The sequence below is a fragment of the Pleuronectes platessa genome, chromosome 2 (assembly GCF_947347685.1).
Source record: "Pleuronectes platessa chromosome 2, fPlePla1.1, whole genome shotgun sequence".
Taxonomy (NCBI): Eukaryota; Metazoa; Chordata; class Actinopteri; order Pleuronectiformes; family Pleuronectidae; genus Pleuronectes; species Pleuronectes platessa.
In genome coordinates, this window is record NC_070627.1 from 4,540,077 (window position 1) to 4,550,410 (window position 10,334).

Genomic DNA, 10,334 nt, shown 5'->3' on the forward strand with positions numbered 1-10,334 from the left:
GCTCTTTATTTTATTAATTTATCATTTTATTTAACATGTTATCTCCTGTTGAAATTGAATTATGTGAATGTGCTGCTTTATGTTCAAAGACCAATGAGGCTGGACTTATTTAGACGTTTTATTTCTTTATTAAATTCTTTAAACATTTTTGGTTGGTTGGACTAGCATTGATTCTTTTTAAATATACAAGTTAAGGAGAAGAAGAAAAGATCAAACATCTTAAAGTTTATTTTTACAATGTTCATGTTGCTGTTTAACAATTCCTTTTTTTTACTGAGTCAGCTCAAACAAATTACAAATACTCTTTCTATTCTTTCTTTAATTTTCTTATTTTACACTAATGCAACATGTTTATTTATATTTCAAGATACAGATGTTAACGTGTTGGTTTATTTAAAATGTCCACGAGCTGAGGCACAAAGCTTAAAGATGAATCTGATGAAATGTTTTTATTCAAAGTTATATTTATTTTACTATTTTCATATGAATTCACGACAAATTTCACTGAACAAAAGCAAAGAAAAACCTTGAATTCAAACTGGTCACAGCCTCGAGAGTGTGTAGATTTTAAGGGTTACAGTTTAAGATGGTTGTCAGCTCGTTGTGTGACATGTGGACGACGCTACTTGTTGTTTCTCCCTCTAATGTCGAGTCGTGATGTGGGTTTCTTGATGTTTTGCTGCAGAAGATGCTGATGTCCCACAGATCCGTGCAGTGGCTCGTGGTCACGCTGCTCGTCGTCTTCACAGCGGCACAGTGTGACCAGAGCGAGAGGTAAACCAGAGCTCCACATGGTCAATGTGCAGATGAACCATAGACAGATTATTAGAGATTAGACGGGAGAATAAACATAGAATACAAAAGAAGCAGTGAATGATTTGACAGAAATTGAGTTCAATATTCACAGTTTTGAGTCACGAGCAGTGAAAAAGGAAAAGAATTTCAAAAGAAACATCAAAGCAGGAAAATATTTGAAGTTCAAAAAATGAAGAACTCAACTGGAAGTAATCTTTTGAAAATACAAAGATCCAGAATCACAAAAAAAATATTCCTTTCCTGAAATTTGGCAGTAAGGTTGAAGTGTCCAGATTTGCACTGGACGGAAATCAGAGGATTTGTCGTCACCTCTGATTTCTCAAAAAAACTGAAATATAAAAAACTTTGATGTTATCTGCAGAAAAATCATCCTGCACGAACGTGGATCTTTGATATTTGTCTGATGATTTTTTTTACATAGACAGTTTTCAATTTGCAATATAAATGTCATAAATTCAGTGTTTTAATCTCATTCTTGTATTTTTTGTCTCCCTCGTGTTTCTCATATTGATCATTGGATGTTGATTGAGTTGTGAACTGATCCTGATCCTGACTGATCTCTCCTCTGTCTCCTCGCAGCCGCCGAGCTGTGAGCGAACACCAGCTGATGCACGACCGTGGTCGAAACATCCAGAGTCTGAAGAGGCTCATCTGGCTGTCGAGCGCCATGGAGGGGCTCCACACCGCCCAGACCCGCTCCGCCGCCCTCCGCCCAGAGAAGGTCCTGAACCTGGACCTGAACCCGGAGCTGGTCCCTGACGCTCCGGGCCCCCAGCCCGCCCGGGTGCAGAGCCTCCTGAGGGACTTCTTCAACAACCCCTACCTGACCCAGCTGTCCGACACAGAGGCCTAACGCCGCTCTGTCCACAGACACATGAGAAATATCTATTGTCTCCATCATTTGAACAATGAAACACATAAAGCACAACAATACATTTGTCTTTAGTGCCAAGACACACGTTTGGCTGCAGATGCATCCACATGTTGCACGAATTTTAAGTTTCAGTTGAGAGAGTGTTTGAGTTAAAGCTGAATGAAAGTCCTCTGTTGATCAGCAGAGACACACAAATGTCTCAATGTTCAGTCTCTGTCATATTTACATCAAGGACTTGGCGCTACAACCAAAAAAAATAAGACACGTCCTTAAGGACATGTCCTCAGAAGCAAACACAACAGGGACAACATTTAAAGTCTACACGTTTAAGAATGTGTGAACTTACCCAGACTTAAATCCGTTTGCTTTACCTCTTAATCGTTCTCAACCAAAGACAAAGTCAAACGTGTTTTTCCTGTTTGCAGATCAACCTCCTGCAGCAGCAAACTTTGACCTGCAAAAATTCAACAACTGCACTGCTGCTGTTTGTCGTCTCACTTTCAGATGATAACTGAAACTGAAATACTTGCTACAGCTGTTTCCTTTGTTTCCATATAGAGTATAAAAGATCTTCTTAGGATTGAACACACACTGTACACGGTGCCATCTGAACCTCCAGGCTGAATGAAACTGATGCTCTGTGAGGAGACGTGTGGCTGGACGACAAAGATTTGAGTGACTGTCATTTTATCTCGTGAACATTTCTATTAAACTCTGTGGCTGCACGGTTCTGGTCTGTGTTTGTGCATCAAATCTCTGCTTGATACCTGAAACTTGCTTGTTCACTAACCGAGAGTGAGTGAAATCTGCATCAATCGTTAATTCCATTGGTATAAGGCTGAACTTCATTGTCTTTAATAAATACTTGATTTGGAGTTCATTAAATGTCAGAATATATATTTAAAAGGGCACCTGATCACCATGGGATCTTTTTTAATGAGGTATTCTCTGTAATTTTAAGTTTTCAAACTTAAAGGGATAGTTCACGCAAAAATTTAAATTCACTCCTTACCAACTTAGCACTGTGCCAATGGAGGAGGTGGTAGGAGTCTCAGGGATAAACAGCGCTGCAGCCAAATCCAATACAATTGAACTAAATGGTGACCAATTCTTCAGACTTCAAACAATAGAAAAAAAAGCACCCGACATTTAAATTAGACTCAAAACGACATTATTTACAACGTGTTTTGAGCCTGAATGTCCTCTGTGATCCTCCTCGTGGGACCAGGAACATGTAAATAGCCTTGAGATAATGTACGTTATGATCTGTAAGTAAAACTGAATTGAGTATACCTAATTTTTCCCTCACGTCCACATTAATACATCAAAATATATTATCTTGTGTGAGCACCAGGAAAAAAAAACTCAGATATCAGGAAACAAGCAAATAGTCACATTTGAGAAGCTGGGACGTGTTGATTCTATTTTTGACTTTATAGATATTTAAAAACAGGTGGTTTAAGGTCTAATCTAAAAAGTATATTTCTACTATATTTGTTTTCCAAAGGTCTCAATCTGGCCTGAGCCTGTTTGCCCTCTGCTCGGTCTGCCTGCCTGAAACACCGCACTCAGGGCAAAGACTACCGCAGCCTCGCGATACTTCCGTAGCGGCTAACGCGAGCTAGCTCCCCGTGTCAGCCACCGTGACACCGGTCGTGGATCCTCCTGCCGCCGCCGACGAGCCTTCGGTATCTGTTTTTAATTCCTACCGGGGAAACCAGACACCGAGCACCCGGCAGAGAGGCGCTGTCTGTCGGCTCCCAAGCGCCGCCACCGCCCCTCGGACTGCCCGCGGCTCTCGTCCTCTCGGCGGTCAGGTCAGTCGATGCTACACCCGTCGGTTAGCTTGTCGGGGCTACTTCAGGCTAACGCGCAGGGAGACGTCGGGTCGGTTTAAATTCAACTGCGATCGCGACGTGTCTGTGGATGTCGGTGTGGGGACGCGAGGAACCGACCGGCAGACGAATCCAACGCAGCCAGCGGTCAGTGTCAGCGGCGTCGGTAGCGTCAGTGGTACTGAGGAGAAGGCTAACAGCAGCTAAGCTAGCTAGCAAACCGCAGCTCGGTTGACAGCAGATTGTGACACTGACAGTGTGTAGTGATGGTTCGTTCACAGGGTGACGTGTGTGTGTGTGTCTGATTGTGTCACCGGTCAGTAGCTGACCCTCGTCTGCAGATGAGGCTGTGCAACACGTCAGACATGTGTGTTACTGTCATGTTCAGAAGCAACACACACACACACACACACACACACGTCATGTGTCCGCACCGACAACAACACATGTGACAACAACACGTGTGACCGTTCAGAGCAGGTTCTGTTCGGAGCCCGAGAGAAACCGAGCTGTGACCCAATCTCTGCTCTGACGTGTGATCGAACGTGAGAAGAAGCTTTGATTCAAACACAGGATTTACTTCATATAGAAGTTGATAAATAATAGAAACATTTAATCACAAAAGTCCTGAGTGTTTCCATTGCCTGTTCCGTCGGATGTCAGTTGTATTTGCTGTAGTTGTATTGCTGTCAGTCAGTTTCAGTTTCACTCGGCAACAACCGACCTTTTTAAAGGTTCAGTGTGTGGAATGTAGTGACATCTAGTGGTGAAGTGTCGTGCTGCAGCTGAACACCCCCTCACCTCACCCTCCCCTTACAGACATGACAGAGAACCTGTGGTAGCTTCAGTTGTCGTAAAAATGAAACTCAAAATGTGTTTGGTTTTGTCCGCTCTGGGCTACTGTAGCGTGGTCCTGCTGTGGGTCGGGGAAACTAAATCTTAGTGCGGATCCAGATCAGGGGGGAAATCCACCATTTTACTTTTCTTTCTTTATCATTTTCCGATGGAGAGTTTTTCAACTTTTTCGTTTATTTCTCACAGAATAATTCACGGATCTTGGCTGAAAGAAAACTCCGGCATATTGAGGCTACGGATATTTATGATTTGGTACGAACTGGTTCAACTTGATTGAATTTAAAGGGACAGTTGATTGACAGGGGCGTGTTCTCTACTGAGATTTAAAGATAAAATGTCATATTTAAATATATTTCTATTATATATCTAATAACTCACTGTCAGACTTGATGGACTCTGCTCAACCTAAACGTGAACAAAGTACTGAAGTTCTCTTCCAGCAGAATCACTTGTGTTGGGTGCAGGTAGTACATGAATGTGTGAAACATGTATTGTATCGGCACAGGATAGTATTGTGATTGTGGTGTTTTTGTTCCTAGGTATCCTCCAGCCTCATCCAGCCCCACTGTGGATCTTTAACCCCATCCGTCAGGACAGTGGCAGAGCCGGAGCCGGATCCATCAGGGACCAGACCAGCAGGCAGCAGGGCTCCATGAGCACCACGGGGCAGCAGCAAGGGGGGGGCCTGCGTTCTCGCCGAAGCCTTGGCCGGGAAAAGGACCCTGGGCAGGGCGTTGGCATGGAGGCGGCCTGCTGGCTTGCCCCTGGAGTGCTGCGCAAGCTGATTGAGCTGCCCTCGCCCCCCCTGTCCCGACACCAGCTCAAGAGACTGGAGGAGCACAGGTAAAACTGTGTAGTCCCGTTGTTTAGTATAGTGACACGTTTGGAACTAATGATAGACGGACCAGGCCAATGTGGGCCGAGTATTTGTTAAGTACATGGCTCTTCTGTTTGGTGTGTTTGACAGCAGTGATGACAGTATTACATCATCACCAGTAGTTATGGTACGTTCTGGGTGGTGAGTTTGAGTCATCAAGTCTTCATCTGGCTAATGTCCGTCCCTCCAGGTACAGCAGTGCAGGACGCTCCCTGCTGGAGCCTCTGATGCAGTGTTACTGGGAGTGGCTGGTGGGACGAGTCCCGTCCTGGATCGCCCCAAACTTAATCACCATCATCGGCCTCGCCACCAATGTCTTCACCACCCTCGTGCTCGTCTACTACTGCCCAACTGCCACTGAGCAGGTGAGGGAACAACCCTACACTGCACATTCCTCGCTTTAAAACATATATGACAAGCTAGAATTAAACGCAAATACTGTTTTCTATCAATGAATCCCTGTTGGTGGATTTCTATCTGTATTTAAACTACTCAGATAAATCTCAACCTCCTCTGGATGTTTCACAACGAAATCTCACCAGAAAAGATCAAGTCAAGTTGCTGGAAGGATCTTAAATTCAGTCATGAATGAAAATAATGTTGGCTGATGAATGCATCTTGGGTCTGTTGTCGACAGAACTTAAACCTCATGTGTTTGAGTGTTGAGTTTCAATATAGACGTTCAACACTGAAGTGAAACTGATCATTTGATTCAGATGTCTGTGGGTGTGAGGCAGCGTGACCCCGGCTCCATATCAATGTGTGTGTGTGTTGTTTCAGGCTCCGCTCTGGGCGTACCTGCTGTGTGCCGTGGGTCTGTTCATCTACCAGTCATTAGACGCCATAGACGGGAAACAGGCCAGACGCACCAATAGCAGCTCTCCGCTGGGTGAGCTGTTTGACCACGGCTGCGACTCCCTCTCCACTGGTCAGTTGGTTTTCCTGTTAAACTCTGCTGTGTCTGAGTAAACCTGGAGCTCTGCTAAAACCCTCCTGTTGTCGTCCCCACAGTGTTTGTGGTGCTGGGAACCAGTATAGCAGTGCAAATGGGCACCAACCCGGACTGGATGTTCTTCTGCTGCTTCGCTGGGATGTTTATGTTCTACTGTGCTCACTGGCAAACATACGTGTCAGGAACGCTGCGGTTTGGCATGTGAGTCTCTTGATCTGTTTGTTGAAAAGTAAACGGGTCATCCTTGAGTCCAAGTGTTTGTGCCAGATGTCATGAAGTTCCCCCACGGTAGTTCCTGAGACATCACGTTAACAAGAAACCTGAGGTCACTGTGACCTTGACCTTTGAACTTCAACCACCAAACTCTAGTCGGTTAATTCCTGATTCTCTTTAAAAACTTGCTTTTCTGTTTTTCACGTCATTGCAAAGTGTTTTTATTTATTTATACGTGTTGGTGGAAAATAACAAGTCTTTTGAAGTTGCCACCTTAAACTGAGACAGATTCCTAGAATATGCTATTTAAATACTTTGCCGATACTCCACCATTCACTTTGTGCTGTTAGGTTTTGGTTTCTTAAGAAAGAGCCAGTGAGATATTACTGATGTCACCTCTTCAACCACCAAGCTCAACCTGTGTTGTGCTGGAGAACACAGCAGCGTCCCATCAGCCCCAGTTGCTCCAGTGTGATGTGGAAGAAGGCTGCAGGACGACCGTGTGCTTGTTGTTGTCACTAATAATTTTTTTTATTAATGTTCTGCTCTCTCCTCTCACTCAGCATTGATGTGACCGAGGTGCAACTCTTCATAATAATCATGTATCTGCTGGCCGCCGTGGGAGGATCTGCTCTCTGGCAGTCACTGGTAATTGTGATGGGTTTTCTAACAGATTAAAGATAATCATGCTGCATTAATGGAATAATGCAATATTTTATTAAAATGTTTTACTTTAATTGTTACTAAAAATACAAAGGATGTCTCTGACGTACTCATGATGCTTTCATTGTGGATGTGAAGCTGCTCAATGTATTCACAGATTAAATCATTCAGCTGGAACGTTTGATATATGTATAAATGTTTTATCATTTACTAATTTCTGTGTTTTAATGTCCCGTCTCCCAGATTCCAGTCCTAAATATCCAGATGAAAATGATTCCCGCCATCTGCACTTTTTTAGGAGCCATCTTCTCCTGCACCAATTACTTCAGAGTTATTTTTACAGGAGGTGTCGGCAAAAACGGATCCACAACAGCAGTAAGTCTGGAAACCTCCGATGTTCTTTCCTGTTAACGTGTAGTGATTGATAGTTTGTGTAAATCATGGTGACAGGATAAACAATACATCATGTTTATTGTTTATAAAACATTTGGCCCAAACACAGTTTCTGATCAGATTGAGTAGATTGTTGTTGTGTCAGTTTGTTTCTGCAGATGACGTCAGAGCAGCTCCTCTGACTTTCTCTGTCTCTATTGTCTTTGTGCTGTGTCTGTCCTCAGGGGACCAGCGTCCTCTCTCCAGTCCTACACATTGGTTCCGTTATCATCTTGGCGGTGATGATATACAAGAAGTCGGCTGTCCAGCTCTTCGAGAAACATCCGTGTCTTTATATCCTGGCGTTTGGTTTTGTCTCGGCCAAAATCACCAATAAATTAGTTGTAAGTCAAACACACTTTCTTTTTTATGTATGATGTTCAAATGGTGACGACAACATTCAGTTAAAATGACAATTTTTATGAGGTATTTTAAATTGAGCTAAACAAAAACACTTTCTGACTTAATGAAACAATTTAGACTTTGGTTTAGTCACTTGGAGATTCATAGAAGACATGAGACGGTTGACAGTTGGTAGAGAAAGTGAAACATCTAGAATGAGTCTTCTATGATCTCCGACATTCATCTTTACTTTCAGTTTGTAGCTGGGACTCCACCCGACGTTTCCTCTCCACAGACCACATTTACCACAGCACACTGAAAACACCAGCATGTTAAAGACAATGTTAAAATACACAGAAGACTATCGTTTTCTATTAAAGACTGAAAACCTTCTTGAATATATTGGAAAGTATAATGAAAGTGGGACCGAAGAAGTTTGGGTAAAACTGGAGCTTGATGTCCCTTCCAACATCTTGAAGTTCTTATTTGAAGTGAGCAGAGTTGTGTTTGCAGCTGACTGGAGTTTGTCTGTCCACAGGTAGCACATATGACAAAAAGTGAGATGAACCTTTACGACTTAGCCTTCCTGGGGCCAGGCCTGCTGTTCCTGGATCAGTATTTCAATAGTTTTATTGACGAGTACCTGGTGTTGTGGATTGCTTTGGTAAGTACACATGAAGCTGTACATCAGAGTTGTCAGTCATGGGTACGTTCATTTAATAAAGGTCAATAAGAGTCCGTTAAGGTCGTGTTCAACCAGTTGTCTGATTCTCCACTGTTTGTTCTCTCTCTCTCTCTCTCCTACAGTTCATTTCCTTCTTCGACTTGGTGCGTTACTGTGTCAGTGTTTGCAACCAGATTGCCTGCCATCTTCACATTTTCGTTTTTAAAATCAAGCCTTGCTCAGTGCTCAGCTCAGCTCCTCACTGAGGACACGCCGGCCATTAACTGACTCTGTCCCTGCCCCCGTTAGTCGACTGATCTTTCCTTCCCTCTGTTGTCCACGTAGAGATGCAGGGGACGATTTGTTGTGTACAGTAAGTGCTTCTGCCAACTGAATGTGTGGACAAATAATATATATATTAAGATACTGGAGTATTACTGTCATCGTTTCTTTTTCTCTTTCCACCGGTGCAGAAGTGAATTTGTATGTTCTTCTGCCCCAGTAACGATAAATCTCCTTCTGACAAACTCATGGTTTCACAGGGCAAATACTTCAGGAGAGTACAGGTGCTACTCATCGTGTCTGAGGAGAGAAACTCGTGTGTGTTGTAACTGTTCATGTGCAAGAAAAATGTAAAGGAAACGAATCAGACTCTTTGCTCTTGATCATAATTTTTTGTAATATTTGCATAACTTAACCTTTTTGCTATTGTAAATACCAAACTGTTACGATGTCTGTGCTTCTCTTTTAATTTAAAAAATCCTGCTTTGGAACATTTATCAAACTTGCTCTCATGTTTATGATTTTTAAATCAACTTCATCTCCTGCACATCACAGGAAGCTTCACGACTGTTTCACACCAGCACAACCTGGTTTTTGGAGGAAACTTAATTTTATTTTTCTTTAACATATCAGAGCTTAACACCTTAACAGACATGGGAGGGATTTTGTGTTTATTTATTATTATAGGTCATATATTCTGAAATGCTTACTTTTGAAGTGACTCATTTGTTTTAAGTCTTCCTCTCTGTTTCTCGTGTTGTTGTAAATATTTGAAGATTCACTGTGCACACATGTAAGAATGTCTTTAGTTGCCCACATTGAGTTAAATGTAAGTGAACCACTAAGGTCACAAGTTAACGATTATGTTCAGATTTTCTCACCTTTTTCAGTCATAAGATCAATACATGTTAAAGTTGCTGCTTTGAATCAGTGTTTCCTTCACTTTAGTTTCACTCTGCTGCTGCTGCTGTGTCAGCGATCACTCCACTGCTCCTCTGCTCTCTGTCACTCCCTCATCTCAACCTGGTGTTGTTATGTTTTTATTCTTCAATCTTCTCAACAAATCCCATGAAGATTCCAAAGTCTTCCAACTGAGTCTGACTTCCCACTGTCTGTGGCACTGGGCTCCGAGGTCACAGGTTCCCACTGAAGACACAAGTTTAGAAAAGCCTTGTGAATGTGAAGTGTAACTTTTATAAAGCTTCAGGAACAAGAGGTTTTCAGTTGTTGTCTCTTCATGGGATTTGCTGATGAGGATAATCTTCAAACTGAACGACGACTTTGCTGCAATGAGTTATTTATGTGAGTTTTCCACACGACTGATTATTCTAATATACTGAACCACTTAATTTTTTTGTGTAATTGACACAAAGTTTCCCCCACAAACCACATCTGCTGAGGCTGAACACTGAATGAGCAGGAGATGAGGTGACATGATGACATCACAGTTTTTAATTTGGTGACTGAGGAGAATCAGATCAAACTTTGTTCCTGTTAATAAAAACCTGTTAATTTGACGTGTGGAGGTG

General features: G+C 42.7%; 2 protein-coding genes across 2 annotated transcripts; both read left to right on the forward strand.

Annotated features, from left to right (window-relative positions):
• Positions 1-688: 688 nt before the first annotated feature.
• Positions 689-1,779, forward strand: pth4 (parathyroid hormone 4). Its single transcript, XM_053430515.1, has 2 exons — positions 689-774; positions 1,396-1,779. Exons 1-2 carry the CDS (start codon positions 689-691, stop codon positions 1,667-1,669), a joined length of 360 nt encoding a protein of 119 aa, XP_053286490.1. The 3' UTR covers positions 1,670-1,779.
• Positions 1,780-3,339: 1,560 nt separating this feature from the next.
• cept1b (choline/ethanolamine phosphotransferase 1b) lies at positions 3,340-10,322 on the forward strand. Its single transcript, XM_053430499.1, has 10 exons — positions 3,340-3,507; positions 4,920-5,223; positions 5,448-5,622; positions 6,038-6,185; positions 6,269-6,410; positions 6,986-7,070; positions 7,329-7,460; positions 7,703-7,861; positions 8,398-8,523; positions 8,667-10,322. Exons 2-10 carry the CDS (start codon positions 5,033-5,035, stop codon positions 8,787-8,789), a joined length of 1,281 nt encoding a protein of 426 aa, XP_053286474.1. The 5' UTR covers positions 3,340-3,507; positions 4,920-5,032; the 3' UTR covers positions 8,790-10,322.
• The last annotated feature ends 12 nt before the right edge of the window (positions 10,323-10,334 follow it).

Excerpts from the sequence above, each read along its gene's own strand:
- cept1b (XM_053430499.1), top strand. The coding sequence starts at position 5,033 with ATGAGCACCACGGGGCAGCAGCAAGGGGGGGGCCTGCGTTCTCGCCGA. Across the intron at positions 7,071-7,328 it reads CTGCTCTCTGGCAGTCACTG|ATTCCAGTCCTAAATATCCA; the intron begins GTAATTGTGATG and ends CCCGTCTCCCAG. Across the intron at positions 7,862-8,397 it reads AAATCACCAATAAATTAGTT|GTAGCACATATGACAAAAAG; the intron begins GTAAGTCAAACA and ends GTCTGTCCACAG.
- pth4 (XM_053430515.1), top strand. The coding sequence starts at position 689 with ATGCTGATGTCCCACAGATCCGTGCAGTGGCTCGTGGTCACGCTGCTC. Across the intron at positions 775-1,395 it reads CAGTGTGACCAGAGCGAGAG|CCGCCGAGCTGTGAGCGAAC; the intron begins GTAAACCAGAGC and ends GTCTCCTCGCAG.